The 18400-nt window shown below is 39.7% G+C and overlaps 2 protein-coding genes across 2 annotated transcripts in view; both read left to right on the top strand.

Annotated features, from left to right (window-relative positions):
- Positions 1-18400, top strand: part of LOC6045060 (putative transcription factor SOX-15) — a 111419-nt gene that overhangs the window by 76166 nt on the left and 16853 nt on the right. The gene's annotated exons all lie outside the window — the stretch shown is intronic.
- LOC119766798 (basement membrane proteoglycan-like) lies at positions 17065-18360 on the top strand. The gene is made up of 2 exons (XM_038252637.1): positions 17065-17143; positions 17200-18360. Exons 1-2 carry the CDS (start codon positions 17089-17091, stop codon positions 18249-18251), a joined length of 1107 nt encoding a protein of 368 aa, XP_038108565.1. The 5' UTR covers positions 17065-17088; the 3' UTR covers positions 18252-18360.

An 18400-nucleotide genomic window follows, 5' to 3' on the forward strand; every position in this document is an offset into this window, starting at 1 on the left:
ACGGGCACGCTTTCGTCCGGAAAATGTTTATTTCAATCGCCGTCACCTGAGTGGAATACATAATCCCGCTTGATGTCTTATGCTGGCGATGTGTTTTGGTAGAGTTTGTCTATTTGGTAATATTTTTTCTGGAGAAACTTTCTTTTGAATGAAACTCCTGAGGTGATTATTGAGTACACTCAGTTGTATGAAATTCTTCTGAAAATTCAAGACTGCAATAATTTTGACGCAATATTCTTCCTAATATATTTAATGAACAAAGCTATACGCGCGAAATAGTCGCGGAAATGCGCCGTACAGTTGCCACCACAATTCGCGCACTTGACTCGTGGGGTGTGCTGCGACTTTCGCTCAACTGTACTAGCCAACCATGGCCAAATTTACTTCTCGTTTCTTCGTATCTCGGTGAGATTGCATCAAATTTTGATCAGAAGCACTTTTTCAGTTGTTGTGTTAATTTTTGTTGTCGGGTCTTTCCGAAAAGCTGGAGTAGGAGTCAGAGTCACTTTTTCAAATCTCAGCATTTTTAGGTGCAACTGAGTGCCGTTCGAAATTTCTCTCCCGAACTTTGCTTTATTTCCTTCTTTGGCCACCCCGCGGTCAGCATACCTCGATAGGCATAAAGAACGTCGTCAGGAAGATCCATGGCCGTGGTGACAGCCGCGCAACTGGAGAGCCCGGCGGGAAGAAGAACTACAGAAGGGCACAACGACGCACGGCAGCGTGACAGCGTTTAATGAATATTAATTAGACGTGCGCGAGCGCGTGAAGCGGGTACTTAGTTCAATAAATTATTAAACATATTTATGACCATTTTCCTCTTCACATTTTTTCCGTTTTTTTTTATAATTTTAACCTTTTTCTGGCCCTAAGCAATTGTGTGCGGGTGAGAGCCCCAAAGGTGCATGTAAAGTGGCCCACGGAGGCGCATAAGGCAGATACCGGCGACAATCAGCCGCAGAAAGGAGCAACTGGTTGCAAATTTATGATGTGTCAAAATATTTTGCGGGCTAAAGCAGCGGCGGCACTGTTCCTTTTTGTACCGGGGTTATCCTTTGGGCGCGCGCTGTTTGGTCGGGCTGCTGATGAGTCTTCGAATGAGGAAGGGCATGAAGGGTCTTCGATTCCGGTGTTCAGGAAAGGGTTCTGAGGCGATGAAGAAAAACTATTGTAAGCAATTTTCAGGAAAATTATGCATAATTAAAAAAAATCAAGAAAATAATGCTGTATTATAATATTGTATATCAATTGATAATTTATTTAAAGACGACCCTTTGACATTCATTGTGATCTCGGTCGGTTTCAGTAGTTCCGTCAAATGGGTCGAAAATGGACTACAGTCTGAATAGGGACAGCAGAGTCGTTCTCTACGTTTTTGAAAATCGATTTTTTCTTTGTATTTTTCGATTTGGATGAAACTTTGCCCATGCATTCGCTATGTCAAAAAAATATATTACATTCTTGTTTTTTTTTTTTAACGAGGCTGCTTACAATTTTGGAAGCTGGTCATAGAAAATGAAAATGATAGAATTTTAAAAATCTGTATCTAAAAATTTGCTGATCTATTCGGTTTCTTCGGCAACGTTGTAGGTTACGATTAAAACTTAAAAAAATGTACACGATTAAAGTTGAATTCCCAAAATACGTATTTTCATGCTTAGCTTAAGTTTTTGTCTTTCGGCTCTGGCAGAGATTGAGGGGGAGGGAAAATAAAATAAATAAAAATTAAAATAATTGATTAGAATATTTTCAAAAAAAAGTTGTAAGAGACCCAAAAGTCATCTTTCGGGCTAGAATTTAGAAGTTCAATGATCTAAAATGCTGCTAATTAATTTTCATAACAAAATGTTTAATGCAAAACCAAACCGTAATCGTAACACTGCAATTCACGAGCCACAAAAACGATTTTTTTAATTTTTTTTGTCATTTTCTTGCAAAACTTGCCGAATTTTCCGTAGTCTTTTTTAAAGCACACAATTGAGTTAAGAGTTGAAAACTTCAAACAACTGCTCGAAACTAGTCAAAACCATACCTTTTCGAAAAAAGTTTTTCGCAAAATTCTGAGAACTCGTGAAAAATATATGCAAACTTCCTCTGTTTATACTAGAGGTGGGCAAAAAATGAGCGAGCCGCTCAAAGAGCCGGTTCATGAGAAAGAGCGAATGAACCATGGCTCACAAAAAAAGAACCGCGGTTCTTTTTTAAATTCAGGTCTTTTGAAAGAACCGTTCCAAGATGGAATAATTTTTAAACTTGTAATAAATATAATTGATTGAATTTCCAACAAATTGCAGTGTTAAATTTGTTTTTGAAAATTCAAAATACAATTTCAAATATTACAATGTTTATAAAAAACCCTTGGTGTACTTTTTCGAGTAGTTTAGAATAAAAAACGACAAGTGAAAAAGGGGCTATTTCCCGACATTTTCAGAGCCGTCTCATCATATTTCATTGGGGTGTCCATAGCAACTTTCTCATCAATATATTTTTAACAACTCTCAATAGCATTAAAGACAATATTTGAAAACAACTTGATAGCGCTCATAGTTTTCAGTTTCCTATTTTTTATTCTAAAAGTAAATGTATTTCTGAACAAATTGAAAATACATTTCATTGTACTGATCGAACATTACAGTATTTCCAGAATACAAAATTGAGTATTTCAAATAGCTTACCTTGTAAATTATTACCAAAAATCTACTAAATAGCATAGAGATTTTGGAAATAAATTAAATCCTCTTGCCCGAATATCCTTATAGACTTTATCGATCAAATCGGAATGTAGAAAAAAAATTTGGCAGAGATAAATACAATTTTTAAATTAATAGGAATTTCTAAGTATTTTCTAAGAATTAAATTTGGATGCCATTAAATTATTCAAACATTTAGGTTTGAGTGTAAATAATGTCATAGAGACCTATGGTTTTCAAGGGCATCTTCTCGTTTTTAGTTATTTTTTTCCAAATAATTTATATAATTCCAAAGCTTTAAAACTCACTCCATTCTTAAAACATATTAGAGTGAAAGAGCCGTTCAAAAGAGTGGCTCTTTTTAATGAGCGAACGAAAATGAGCGGCTCCTTAAGAGCGAGTCCACGAACAGGGCATACCCCTTTGTATGGGACGTCGTTTAGACCTCACCAATCTGCCTGAAATTTTCAGGGGTTGTTTGTACATATAAAACTAGCATCTGGCCAAAATATGAGCATTCTCGTTAGGGGTTCGCGCTGGGTTTGTTGTGGGTGCCTCCGATATGCGCCGGGCCACACTATCTTTGGCCACCACCCAGCGTTCTAAGTGGGCAGGTATATAACCCATGTCGATTGACTTCGTCGGAGGTGTGCTGCCAACGAGCCAACAGATCGGATGGTGTTGATAGGCTTTGGCGGGACGGCGACGACGGTGTCGCCATGCGGAGGTCTGCTCGAGGTGCTTCTTCGGTGGCTTCAAAGGTGTGACGCTGAAAATTGGTTTGGGTAGAGCACGGAGCCGATGTACAAATTGTACGATAGTAAACTTTAAAAAGCAACAATAAATTTAGATCCTTTTGCCTTCCTCACCTCACTGAGGCAAGGCTATAAAATCACTCAAAAATGAAGTTTTTAAATAAGCCTCCCAGATATACCTTTACGTATACATATCGACTCAGAATCAAATTCTGAGCAAATGTCTGTGCGTGTGGATGGACGTAGAATTTTTTTTCTCACTCACTTTTCTCGAAACTGGCTCGACCGATTTTGTCCGGATCTATGTTTTTGGATTTGCCTTCAGGTTCTTTAAGTCTTTTTAAATTTCATCCGGCTTGGTGCAGTACTTTAAAAGATATGTTCGAAAAACTGTTTTGGTTGATACTAAAAGGGTCATTATTTACATAATTTGAAAGCTCCGGCGGATAGCTGTCGGAACTTTACGCTCAGTGTACGCACACAAACACTGCAGTGCTTTCAAATGGTTCATTAAATTTATCATACCTAGATGGCAGCACTCAGATGTATAGTGTCTTTACTAAGTAAGCGTTAGCCGATTCACATTTATTGAAATTCAAGTTCGTTTCCAAGGATACTAGATGACACCAGAAAAAAAGCAGCATCTCATTTTTTTTTAACTTTCATTTTTTAAAGGGTTAAAATGGATGAAAATAAACATTTTTATGCATGTTTCTATTGTGAAATTGTCTCAGGAACACGAATATGATAAAATTATCATCAGAAAATAACAACACTTTTTTATTTGAGTTTGAAAATTGTGCTATTTTTTCACTAAAATGTCAATAACTCCCTTTAGATTTAACCAATCAGGGTGCTCTATCCTGCATTTTGTTGCATTTTTTAAGCCCTTTCAGATGCATTTTGAATTTTTAAATTAAATTGAATTTTGCCCAAGTTACAGCCTTTTTACGATTTTTGACGTTTTTGAACCTTCAAACTTTGTGTCCCGATTTGCCCCACTTCCCGTTGACCTAGATAGCTCATATTTTGGCCAGATGCTAGTTTTATATGTACAAACAACCCCTGAAAATTTCAGGCAGATTGGTGAGGTCGATGCGAGATGGGTATGCTTTGCTCGTGGACTCGCTCTTAAAAAGAACGGTTTTGCCCACCTCCAGTTTAAACATATATTTTTTTGTTTCCGTCTGCTTTACAACTTTGTTGAACTTTGACACACTCCATGCATATTTACAAATACAGGCAATTTAAAAAAAAAAAAGTTCTCTCTGCAAATTCGGAATGTCCATAAAATTTCTCATAAAACGATTTATCTTTTGATTTTTTACAGTTTAAGTCATAAAAGTGGCCGTGATTTTAAAACCATTTTTTTTTTACTTTTTTTATAAACAATCTAGCAAATTTGCATAAAAGTCTTTTTGCCATACAATTTCTATATAGTCATGGTTTCAAGCTAGACATTATAGAAAATCGTGTCTTAGTAAAAATCTTTGAAAAATTCAGGAAATGATTAGGGTCATTCCGCCCCACCTGCACGAGATATGAGAAAAATGAACCTCGGATTCTTAATCAGGGCTTAAAATTGCCTCTTTGAACAAAGTTACACAGAAATCGAAGAGGGGTCGAGGCAACCGATTTCGTGTAAGTTGGTGAAGAATGGCCCGGGTTATTTTTTTGAAAAATGTTAGTTTTGCAAAAAAATAATTTTGATATTTTAGAATCAAGATTAACTTTTTGAAAGAGTTTTAAAATTTTGTTGAACTTTAAAAAAAACTTAGGTTTGGTTGTTTGTCCTAAAAATCGAGTATCATTGTACCGTCATCAGGGGTGACGTTGGGTTTGGGGAGTGAGATTGGGTCATACAAAAATGCTGAAATTTGTAATACCCAATCTCACCCCCCAGAGCCAATATGACCCCTGATGACTAGGGCAAGTGAAATTTCACGATTTCGCGGGCAGCGTGAAATCCGCGAAATTTGGCTTTTTCGGCGAAATCCCGTGAAATTTTATGTATATGTGTGAAAATGTAACGATTTTTCTCAAAATAATTTATCAAACTCGAAAGGAATAAAAATAATCTCATGAACTACTGTAGAATTGAGTGAGTGAATATCCTGGTTTAAAAAATAATATAGGGTTAGTGATTTTTGACGATTTCATGGTTTTCTTTTCTCAATTAGAATAAAAATTTCGATTTTGTTATAAATCATTTTATTTCTGTAAATTGATTTTAATTTAGTTTTTGAAAAGTGAGCTAAAACTCTAAAAAAATGTTTAATTGGCTAAGTGTTGCAGAGAATTCAATTTATTTTACTCATTTTGACTGGACAAGATTGTTAAATCTTGCTTATCGGCTCCGTGGCTTAATGGTTACGGCTTCTGCCTCATAAGCAGAAGGTTCAGGGATCAAATCCCGGCCGGTACCTTTAAAATTTGGAACCAGGAATTTGAACATTGAAAATGAACAAAAACGAAAATGAATCAGGTGGGATTCGAACTCACACCTCTGGATTGGTGGTCTGGGACACTAAGCAGTCAGCCATCAAAAGGTTTACACTCTAGCAGTGAATTGATCCGTAGTGTTGAACCATGTTATCTTCTCATATTAAATACGCGCTGATCCCTGATTTGCCTGACGGGATTGGAAGTCTAAATATAGATCGAGTTTCCTTCAGATGCTTGCTTCTATGTTTAGGCGGGGCCGAACAATGCCCAGCGACCTCGGAATTGGACCGCAAGGAGCTCTGTCATTCTGAAACGGGTCGATGGAAGCAGCGCGAGGGCTATCACCACCTAATACCCGGGACTGAGATAAGTTGTATCAGCATTCGGCATATACAAAGTCTGATACAAACTATACTTTCCCATAATTTCGCTACCGGTTAGCGGGTATTGGATTGGACCACACACACACACACACACACACACACACACACACACACACACACACACACACAAGATTGTTAAATCTTGCTTTGATATGAAATTCATTGAAATGAAATAGTCGAATATTAAAAGAGCAGTTCAGTAAATGAGAATACGCGTGCCCTACGTATATATAAAAAAATCCATAAACCATTTTTTAATTGGGAGAGTTTTTTTGTGTCGCATTCAAGTTTAGTGATTTTTTTTTTAGTTTATTGAAGAATAATATATAATGAAGCATAAAAAACAGTATCTGTGATTTAAACAAAGGATTTTCAAAATTATTTTAACATTTTTTTAAGTTCCGTGAAATTTGCGTGAAATTTGATGTTTTTAAATTGAGGTCCCCGTGAAATTTGCAATTTTCAAGCGTGAAAAATCACTAAGCCTACTGATGACGGTACTTGAAAAAACGAATTCAAATTTAAAAAGCGTTTTGATGTTATAAATCTCAAATATATGCTTGTGAATATATTTTTTAGTTTTCCATTAACACAAATTTAAAACGTTACTTAATCCACCGGAAGGTGGTTGCTGCCTTCCTCCTAAAAGCCTTGCAACCACACACTACGAAAGCTTTGGCTAACGCTTACTTAGTAAAGACACTATACATCTGAGTGCTGCCATCTAGGTATGATAAATTTAATGAACCATTTGAAAGCACTGCAGTGTTTGTGTGCGTACACTGAGCGTAAAGTTCCGACAGCTATCCGCCGGAGCTTTCAAATTATGTAAATAATGACCCTTTTTAGTATCAACCAAAACAGTTTTTCGAACATATCTTTTAAAGTACTGCACCAAGCCGGATGAAATTTAAAAAAGACTTAAAGAACCTGAAGGCAAATCCAAAAACATAGATCCGGACAAAATCGGTCGAGCCAGTTTCGAGAAAAGTGAGTGAGAAAAAAAATTCTACGTCCATCCACACGCACAGACATTTGCTCAGAATTTGATTCTGAGTCGATATGTATACGTAAAGGTATATCTGGGAGGCTTATTTAAAAACTTCAATTTTTGAGTGATTTTATAGCCTTGCCTCAGTGAGGTGAGGAAGGCAAAAAGGATCTAAATTTATTGTTGCTTTTTTAAAGTTTACTATCGTACAATTTGTACATCGGCTCCGTGCTCTACCCAAACCAATTTTCAGCGTCACACCTTTGAAGCCACCGAAGAAGCACCTCGAGCAGACCTCCGCATGGCGACACCGTCGTCGCCGTCCCGCCAAAGCCTATCAACACCATCCGATCTGTTGGCTCGTTGGCAGCACACCTCCGACGAAGTCAATCGACATGGGTTATATACCTGCCCACTTAGAACGCTGGGTGGTGGCCAAAGATAGTGTGGCCCGGCGCATATCGGAGGCACCCACAACAAACCCAGCGCGAACCCCTAACGAGAATGCAATAAATTGCAATTTATTAAAATGACACTCGTGTGCTCACCACTTGGCCGCCGAAGAGTCCCCGGGGAGAGGAGACGACCCCGCTCGAAATAAAAATGATTAAAAAGGCAACCACCGCGTGCGCACTTTTTGGGTGCGCAAAAGAGGTTGCGCCGCAAATCAGCGGCAATGTTGCGTGCTTTTCATCGTTAATTATCACCCTCTTCAGAACTCAAGCTTGACGTGGTGTTGTTGAGCAACTGTACATTTTATATTTAGGAATTTGGAGGTGTCACCAAAAACAGTTCTTTAGAAATTTGGCTACTTTAAATATGCAGGTAAAACACGAAAACAGCACGTTTACTTAACCCAGACTTAAAGGCTCTCAAAAGGTAGTGATCAGAACTATGTACGGATTCAGAGGATCAGCACGACAATTTTGAGAGCATTTTACTCTCAGTGTGTTTGAACTAATTGATGAGTGCGTTAGCGGGAATCATGCTCTCGATGTCATCATCTTTCTCTCTATCAAAATCGAGTCCATTTTACTCCTGACCGTCTACTGTGGGTGCAGTAATATCAAATCCTACAAAATCTCTAAAATTGTTAGATCTAAATTATATCAGGCAAAGCTGCAATCATTCCAGTTTCAAGCGGCGTAATCCGCGGAGTGTCATGCTATGTAATGTTGAGCATCAGATTTCCTTGTACTCGCAATTGATGTTTGCTCTGCCGTTTTACGGCGATATGATGTATTCGCCATTTTGGACATTTTCAACTTTATTGTACAGTCTGATAAATAATCTTAAAAGCGACCTCCTGACGAAAGAATTTTTCAAATAACTGCTCTGGGGCCCATTTTATTAAGCAAACAAACAATGATGTATACGCCAATTTTACTCACCATGATGTATGTATACATTGAGAATTGATAGAAGTCAAATTTAATACTGTTTGAATGTTGAATTGTTGGACCAAATCAAGACTGGGCAATATTTTATTACATTATTTCGAATTAATTAGTAAGGGGACGTCCATTAGGCGTCATCCATAAAGTACGTCACGTTCTGAGGAAAGATGGGGTTTTGAGCAAACGTGACATTGCGTGTTAAAAGCTAAGGGAAATCGTGACAAAGGGGGGTGGAGTAAATTTCGGCTGACGTATTAAATATGACGTACTTAATGGATGACCCTTATCTACATCCACGTAGACACTTTTTTGAAAATTCTAGACCCACCCACCTCCCTTGCGGACAATTGTTCATGCAAAAAATGTGTTTATGTAGCGTAGACAATCACTAAGGGAGCGTTCTTTTATTACGTAACACGAAAAATCGGATTTTAGACCCCTTCCCCAAAATTTCCATACAAATTTAAAAAAAAATGTATGGATCGTAACACGACCTCCAACCCCCTCCAGCTGAGTTACGTAATAAAAGAACGCTCCCTAATACCCTCCCCCCCTTATAGTATCCACGTGAACAATTCATTAAGGGATCCGCTCAGCTGTCAAAATAGCTGGCACAAAAAATATAGCCAGCTTTGATCGAGCAATGCATACATACATCACTGGGAAGGAAAAGTAGTGATTTTTTATTGCTATTTTTACGGCCAAATGATGTTTGTGGTTTAAAATCGTAGAGAATAGGAAAAAACAAGAAATTTTGTAGGGGCCACATTTTTATTGTACTTTTTAACAGTTTCTACAGAGCAGACCTTAAATTAGTCATTTAAAATTGAAAATATGAACAAAAACAGAAAATCGTGTCTACAGCAAAATCACCTCAATGGCGTATACATCATATCGCCGTAAAACGGCAGTGCTGTACTCTCTAATTAACGGTTGTTGCCGCCACCAACGTTGCATTTCAGCTATGCAATTAGTGACGAATTGCACAGAGAGCTCAGGCAAGATGCACCCGAGTCAGATGGAAATTACGCATTTGCAACGGAGGAGGAGTAGGTGGAAACCCCTTTCAGCTGTTTCAAGCTTGAAGGGTGCTTGTTTCAACGCGAAACTAGCCAGTTACGAGCGAAAAACGCATTTGAATTTGACGTTAGAAACGACTCAGAGGAGCCGCGAGGTGATGATTCGGTTTGCGAGATAACATCACGTGTCTACGCGGCGGTAAAAGCGATGAGTCACTTTGAAATTTACGCAAGTCGTCACCGGACAAAGGTTCGTCCAGTGAATGAAACCGCGCAAAAACAGTGAAAATTCCTGTAAAAACAGGAACTTCCACACCACAACACCACCTGTGTTCACTGGAGCGGAAATACCTGTTTCGTTGGTGTCTTCTTCCCCTGGTTGAGACACTCCAATGCGTTGACTTCGACGAGATAAGGGCATTTAGAACACGCAGCCAGGGGCCCTTCTATTGAACGTCGCATTTAAAAAAAGGGCACTTGTTAGCCGTCTTCTTCCCGTTATTCCGCGACAGTCTAGCTTGGGACCCCCCTCGAGAAGCGCGAAAAGCGCGTCTAGAACACACACACAAAGACTTAAGTAACATCCAGGTGTGGGTGCGCAGTGACCTCGCACTGTGTCATGAAAGAACAACAACAGCAAGAAGCCCCTCGACGTGTTTCCGCTAGGTGCCCTTCGTTTTTCCCAGAGGTAACAAATTTCTCACGGAAAATCAACCGACCGCGACGAAGAACTTGGATGTGCGGGTGCGTTTTCGTTTGCGCGCTGGCGGCAGAATGTTGTTGTTGTTGTTGTTTTGTAGGGCTTTCTTGGTTTGGCTGGGACTTGAACTCGGGAGCGCTGAGCTGTAAAATAGCAAACATATTCGAGAGAGGGTCACGCAAACGCAGCGGGGCGAAAAGTGTAACAATTTGAAGTGAAGAAATGAGAGTCGAGGGAGTTCGGACTAATGAAGAATCGATAGAATTTGTAAATTTCATATATTTGAATATGTTGACGCCAGGTTTCCAGATTTTGTAGCAGGGGGATATCACGCTTCTTTTGAAGGTTATGAAGTTAATTTGTTATTGCAATACTTTTGATAGAAATTTGCTTCCTATACCTAAGCTTTTTAGGGAGGCAAAAAAACAATACCTAATTTCAAATTGAATATAAGAAAAATAAAATAAACCTAAATTCAACACAGAACCATACTGTGCTTGCTAAAGAAGTGATGATAAATGAATTTTTCAAACATTTTGAGGGTTTCAAAAGTTTGTTAACTAAAATTTTGAAAACATTGATAAATAGGATTATTAAAATACTCTCAAAAAGTCATGTTTTTCTCCATGAAAATGAGTTCGAATTGGGAAACGAACTACATCAACCCTATACTGCTCCAATTTTTTTCTCGAAAATTTTTATTTTCCCGTGTTTAGGAGGACATTTGTGCTACGAGAAACTTTACTTCTCTTGGTTTATGTTTTTCTTGTTTCATTTTTATTATTTTAATTTGCATGTATCTTTCTTAGTTTATGTTTGTTTTTGGCCTATTCTACCACTTCCTATCATTACATTTTGCCTATCTAATTTTTTCAACAAGTAAAACTTCTTCCCATAAATCTTCTCAAATTTGAAGAGTTCTTCTTTTCAATCCTTTTTAAAGATCAAAAATTGGTTGAAAAAATGATTTTTGGCGAATTTTTAAATTGAAGCCTGTCTAAAGGCGTGGTTGGGTTGTAGAGGGTTAACGGATTCTTGGGAAAATTTAAACTTAAACACTTGCAATAAGTTTCTTAATCACAAGTTTTAAGTGTTATTAACACAGAATTAGAAAATATCTTCAGATTTATAAGCATTTTCAGAAAAAAAATTAAGTCAGTTTGGAAAAATCATGCTATAAAATTGGTTTTTGTGTCATATTGATGTTTTTTTTGAAAAATCAATCCAATGAAACGTTTTCTTATTTTTCAAGAGATCTCCCAAAATGTACCCACGTGGTTTAGGAACGGTCCCTTTGGGATAATGGTCCTCCTGGCCAACTAAGGGCCAATTTTTTTTAGCTTTAATGAGCATACGGTATTGCTAAGTATCCTCTATTTTGGGTTTGTGAATATGCGTAAAAATCGTGAAATTTCGTAATTCCTGTTTATTTATTTTTTTCTAAAATCAAAATATTATACTATTATATGGATACCTTTATTGGGACAAGACAACTCAAATTAACTTAAAGAAAAACATATTTTATTCTATAAACCATCTTAGGATCGCGAGGGTAGGGTTACAGAAATCTTCTTCTGCTAATTTTTACTTATATTATTTAAAATTAGAGAATTCTAGACTTTTTATGCTCGTTTTGGCTTGTCATTATGTTTACTGCATAATTTTATAAAATTTTATAATATTTTCATAAAATTGATTTTGAAAGTTTACAAAAGATTTCATACATTTTTGTCAAAAGAAACAATTTATTTTAAATAATCATATAGTTGACAATATTTTGTTAAAGATAACATTCAGTAAATAAGATTTCAGTCGGCTTTTTCTGCGTCTTTTTTCTGTGTGCAGAAACATTAAATTGAAATAAATAAAAATAATCACAAAATTTAAAGTGCTTTTTCAAATAAAGTGTAGAAATCCATTTTGATTATAGCATTTTGATTTTTGAATCAAGATTTTAATGTTTTTTTTTCTAACACATAGCCGACAAATGTCCGACCGATTAATGAAACATTTTCGACAATTAAGTTTCAGTTTTTAATAGTAGTTTATGCAACAAGTTGCAAAAAGAGGATTTTTTAAGCACGAGTCGTACATTTATCCAACGAGGTTCACCGAGTTGGATAAATACGAAGAGTGCTGAAAAAATCAAGTTTTGCAACGAGTTCCATACAACATTTTTTGCAATTCCAAAAAACACACACTGAGTGAAATTTTATGTCAAATTTTTATGTATTTTGTCAATAAATCGTTTAGATCAAAAAAATGTTGAAAAGTGTTAATGTATTTTTTGCAATTCCGTCGTGAAACTACTTACTTTTCCTGTCATTCTTGAACGACGAAATAGCCTACTTTTCTGTACCAAAAATAACAGAATCGAATAGCAACACTTTTCAAAATAAATGCTGAAAAGTTCTACTTTTCAGCACTCAAATGGGTGCTGAAAAGTTTAACTTTTCAGCACTTGTTTCAAAAAGCACCACTTTTCAACATTTTTTTGATTTAAACGATTTATTGACAAAATACATGAAAATTTTACATAAAATTTCACTCAGTGTGTGTTTTTTGGAATTGCAAAAAATGTTGTATGGAACTCATTGCAAAACTTGATTTTTCAGCACTCTTCGTATTTATCCAACTCGGTGAACCTCGTTGGATAAATGTACGACTCGTGCTGAAAAAATCCTCTTTTTGCAACTTGTTGCATAAACTACTATTTCAGCATTCAAATGGGTGCTGAAAAGTTGAACTTTTCAGCACTTGTTCGAAAAGTTACACTTTTCAACATTTTTTTTGATTTAAACGATTTATTGACAAAATACATGAAAATTTGACATGAAATTTCACTCAGTACTTATCAAGCTTTTTAAACTGCATAAAAAAATAAAATTTTGAATATGAAGAATGATTGTATTTTTTTACAGTTTCAAAGAAACTCAAAAAAATAAAAATAAAACATGTTTGTGGTAAAAATGGCTGGCATCTTCATGAGAATAACATTGATATTTTTTTTTGTAAGGATCTAACGTAATGATTTAAGCTTTACAATTTTGAATAGAAAATTGAAAGGAATTTGACACTCCAAAATATAGGAGTAGATCAAGACCTAATCTAAATCAGGCAGTGATCACCTAAAATCTGTCAAATTATTCCTTCATCAGACCTGATTTTTCGAACTCGCCCATTAAGTTGCGCATAGCTTTTCGTTTCCAGACCCCCACAAGAGGAGTTAATAATAGTAAAACGAAAAGTAGTGGCAATAATGATGATGACGATAATAGCAGTTTTAATGATAATAAATTTAATGAAGAAATGTGTATCGGCTTGGGGTGGCGAGCACCGAACTGTGTCGTCTGCTGGAGCTTTTTTTAAAGACCGACCTCCACCACCACCTTCCTCCTCCAGAAACCACGTGGATTTAAAAGGGGGAAAGTGGGTAAGAAGTCAGAGGCAGGCCAGCACCTTAAGCTGCCGCTGTTCAGCAGACCTAAAGAGCGTAAATAAAAACAAAAATCTGGACTGTGGGAGTTTTCTTTCCCTGGGAAAACAATGGGCGAAAAAATTATAGTTAATAGTTTTTTTTTTCGTAACAAGTGTTGTTTCGCTTTGCGGTCTGTTGCGCGGCCTAGAGAAGCTCTGGGCTGGAAGAAGAAACGTGCGCTGCAGGTTGGGTGCCGTCGGAGCTGCTGCTGCTGCTGAGGAAAAACATGTTCAAGTGATCTACGAATTGTGCACTTTTTGTAGCGCATGTCGAGCGGCATGCAATATCGCAGTTCTTTTTTGCCGGAGAGTGCAATTTTACGGTAGTCCGTCCTACAACAGTGAGCCAGATTTGGCAAGTTGTGTCGGGAGAGAAAAAAAAAGTTCAACAGGGCATAGCAGCACTTTGGGTTAAACCTAGCTGTGATCTAGGGGAGATTTGATCGATGAAGGAGTTTCAAAAGAAGAAGAAGAACTGTTGATGTAGATCAGAGTCAACCAAGCGATAAACTGCATGTGGTCGGTTGGAACGGATTAAAATCTCGCATGAGTAGTAATGAACTAGAATGTTAGAAAATCAAATTTAAATTTTACCTGTTGTCCCTTATCTAGAGTAGACTTCTCATTTGGTTTAACAGCTTTCATGCTCATCTAAGAAATAAAAAATCTGTTTTTTAAAGTACTCTAGATTTCGTCAATAAATTGAGAATTTTGCTGCTTTTTTGTACAATATACTATGATTTTTTTTTTGTTTACATCCATCATAACAATAATCCAAAGGTCTACGAAAAACAATCGGCACGTGCCCCGGCAGAGTCTCGCCACGCTTCCCATCCTGGGAACCCATTTCCCTGACATTGCTTTGTATTCAAAATTTTCCAAAAAAAAACCTCTCCACCCTTAGAGAGAGAGCTCTGCATAATCACAATAACAAACACCAAAACTGGCGCGCGCGCCAGAGTGCTCGCTCCAGTTTCAGAGATGAGCCCGAGCGAAGCCATTTTCTTAAGCTGACTTGCTAGCTTCCAATTAGCATATTCTCCCACGCACATCTTATTATGCGCGTTGAGCCTCCGCCACGGAGATGGTCATGTTCAGCCCTCAACTCCGCGTGTGATCTGAATAAACAACATAAATTGAGCGCGCGCCGCGCGGTGCGTTGAGTTGGTTGAATCTCTCGGATCTACATGGGAGTACAAGACTTCGCGGGAAGACCGCGGTGAAATCGCGAAATTGTTAGGGCTGTTGTCGCTGAGGTTCAGGGGAAGCTGCTGAAGACTTCGACGAGGGAGTTGAAGGTCGCACCGTTGGTGAAAGCGTAGCCAATATCTTGGGGAGATGACACGGGGAAGAACACGACTTGGTACTGCTTCTGATGCTGGTTGAGAGGGATTTGTTTCGGTGTAGGATTACTTTAAAGTTATCGGATATTACAAATTGTATAAAAAATCTTGGAGATTCATGAATTTTTATCTAATATTTGTTTTCTTTTCTCTTTGCAGGTAAGATTAACACCCAAAAGCACACGACTTCTTCAAAGTATGTATTCCTCGTCAATCTCAAACATAATGATAGTTCCTCATCGTGGTCGACGTCGACACCTTGTAATACTCCTCCCGGTGCCACTCCCAGGGCATACAGATCCCCGTGGCCAAATACCGATTCGCTCGATTGTACCCAAAGTCACACCTCTCGCAGGACCTCCCCCGATAGCCATGAGGACACCGACACTCCTCGATCCGGTCCATCTTCCCTAGCCCATGATATCCCAGGTCCGTAGAGGAATCCATCACAATATCCGTACTTGAAGGAGCGTAAGTTCCATTTGTGGGATACATCCGAATCAGGAAGAGATTGATGTAGGCCAGTACGATCATCAGATCGTCACGCGATGCCTTCTTCCCGTCCTGGTGGCGGAAGTTGGACTCGTGGATTCGAAGGACTACCTTGTTGGAGCGTCCTGGGATTAACGGGGTTTTGTACTTGTAGAAGAGAGTTGCGTTGTAACCTTGGAGTATGATGTCCGGTTGGTCTTTTGAATAGCTTGTATTATCAACCTGGATTTCATACTGTAGATTCCCATCGTATGATCCCACCTGATACTCTTTAAATCGATAAGGGAGCTTGTAATATGGTGTAAAGTTCGTTTCGAACTTGTCGTACGATTTGATGTCCAGATGTTGAGTATCATTACTGAACATCACTGCAGCGTATTTCATCTTCCAGTCGTTCATTGCCATTGTATACTACAAATAGAAACTTGATAAAAATACGACCAGCAATATCTACAAGACTCACATTCCACCTGTACAGATTCGCTGCCTGGCATAGCGTTGACACCCCCGAACAAAAGCACTTCAAGCATAGTTTCCGCTTCCCGGACTCACTGAAGAAACCTTCCCGGCAAGCATTCCCAGTTACGTTAACCATCGTCCCTCGCGACTCGATCTCCCTCCTACTAGGCTGCCTCGCCGTACAGCTGTAATTTCCAGCATCAATCAACCGCAGTCGACAACTCAACTGCCCAACGCCACCTTCCGTACTCCAGTCGCAATCCCCTCCCGGAAGCTTCCCGTTCATCTTCCAATCGATGCTCGGCGCCGGAACTCCGCTGGCAACGCAGGTGAGATTCAGCAGATCACCTACCGTCAGCGTAACGTTCTCCGGAGGAAGCTGCACAAACTGCGCCTCCTGACAGCCCTGCTCGTCGGACCCGTCCAAGCAATGCCGGAAGCTGTCACACCGGAACGTCTCCGACACGGACCATCCATTGCTGCGGCAACGAAAGGGGCGATACCGGAGGGGGGTTCTGTCCACTGTTCGAAACACTTGAGAAGTGATCGCAAGGAGTTTGGGATCTTCACGTTATACCTGCTGATGCGAACCAAACAGCCCACCCGAACAGCGCCAATTGAAGTGATAACCGCAAAGCGTACTCCATGACTATTAGCGAGTGCTGAAAACGTGATCTTCGACACCACAAACAGACTCTCCCCTTATCAGCGGAGACTGCGTTGGCTTTGTGATGAGGCACGGAATGTCTGAAGGAGCTGATTTCGCGAGAGCGGCGGCAACCAGCAAAGGATTGTGCCAGCAGAACCACTTAATCAGCAAAACAGCAGGTCAGCCGAGGTCATCTCCCTGCACAACTATGTTGCAAATCAGGGCACGATCGATCGTATTGAGGCGTTCTGCCAATCATTTGCAGTCCAGATTACGTTAGGATAAGTCATGTGGCGTTCGGTAGTGGTGCTTCTTGCGCTTTCCGCGAGCTGTTCCGGACTAGGTATGACGATCGTACGGTATTTTAATTCAAGATATCTTCAAAACATACCCTTTCAGAGCTCCAGTCCGAGGAATCGACTCTGTTGAACCACCTCAGCGCGGTTGTTCCCCACGGGAAGCGTCTCAAGCTGAAGGTAGAGAACCTGAACCATCCGGCCCTACGATGGCGCTTCAATGGTCGTCCGGTGTCGGAAAAATGCGAGGTCGCGATCGCGCAGTCCTCCAGCACGTTGAGCTGTCCGGATATGGACTGGAGCGATGCCGGACTGTACGAGTACGAGGCGATCGCGGCGGATGGGCGACGAGAGATCGTGCTGGCAGTGGACGTTAAGGTGGCAGAGTGTACGGAGGAGCTGGCTGCGAAGCAGCAGCAACAGCTGTTCCTGAAGAAGGTTCAGGAAGAGTGCTTCTGCTCGGGGATTACCGACAGGTGTCGGAAGGCGGCGAGTCTGTTTAGGAATCGGATCGTGGCGAATGTCACCGAGTCGGATATGGTGGATTTGAAGATCTCCAGCGATACCGTTGAGGAGTCGTGGAGTGAGGACTCCGAGCAGGAATCGTGGACGTACTATTCACTGCCGTCGTCGCAGGTTGGGAATCTGTTGAAATCGTACGGAGGATTCTTTGACTTTCCCACGAACGATGACGGGATCGACGAGGACGGTCCGGATGTGATTTTGAAGGGGAAGTACTATACACTGGTTCATCACAACCGTCGCGAGCTGCTGAGTAGTGAGGTTAGTCGGAGTAAGATTGAGATGACCGAGGACGACTGGCGTCAGCTGAATGGTGAAGTCGTTACGAAGTCGGTGTTCATGACGGTGCTGGGAAACGTGAAGGCTTTCTACGTCAAGTGTCACCAGTTTCGACTAGCGGAACCGCAGCTGATGGTTTTGGATAGTGCCGATTGGGTCGATCGAGGATTGGGCGTAGTGAAAACCGTTGAAGAATGCGAGTGTCGCACGGGTTACAAGGGCATGTCATGCGAGAGTTGTTCCAGAGGATACTACCGTCGGCATGCCGTAGGTGTTCAGGGAATCTGCGTGTCGATCAGGGAAAAGTGGGAATCACTGAAAGCTTCCCACAGCTTGAAGCACAAGTACGCCTAGTTAGGCCGCACCTTCGCAGATCATCGTGGAACCCCCCCATCAGATATTCCTAATAGCCGTTTAATGGTAATAAATAAACATAAACAAATTAGCCCATCTCGACACGAAATAATGGCAATTTCACAGCTCTTAACCTAACGCCCCTATGA

The sequence above is a fragment of the Culex quinquefasciatus genome, chromosome 2, assembly GCF_015732765.1.
Source record: "Culex quinquefasciatus strain JHB chromosome 2, VPISU_Cqui_1.0_pri_paternal, whole genome shotgun sequence".
NCBI classification, from domain to species: domain Eukaryota; kingdom Metazoa; phylum Arthropoda; class Insecta; order Diptera; family Culicidae; genus Culex; species Culex quinquefasciatus.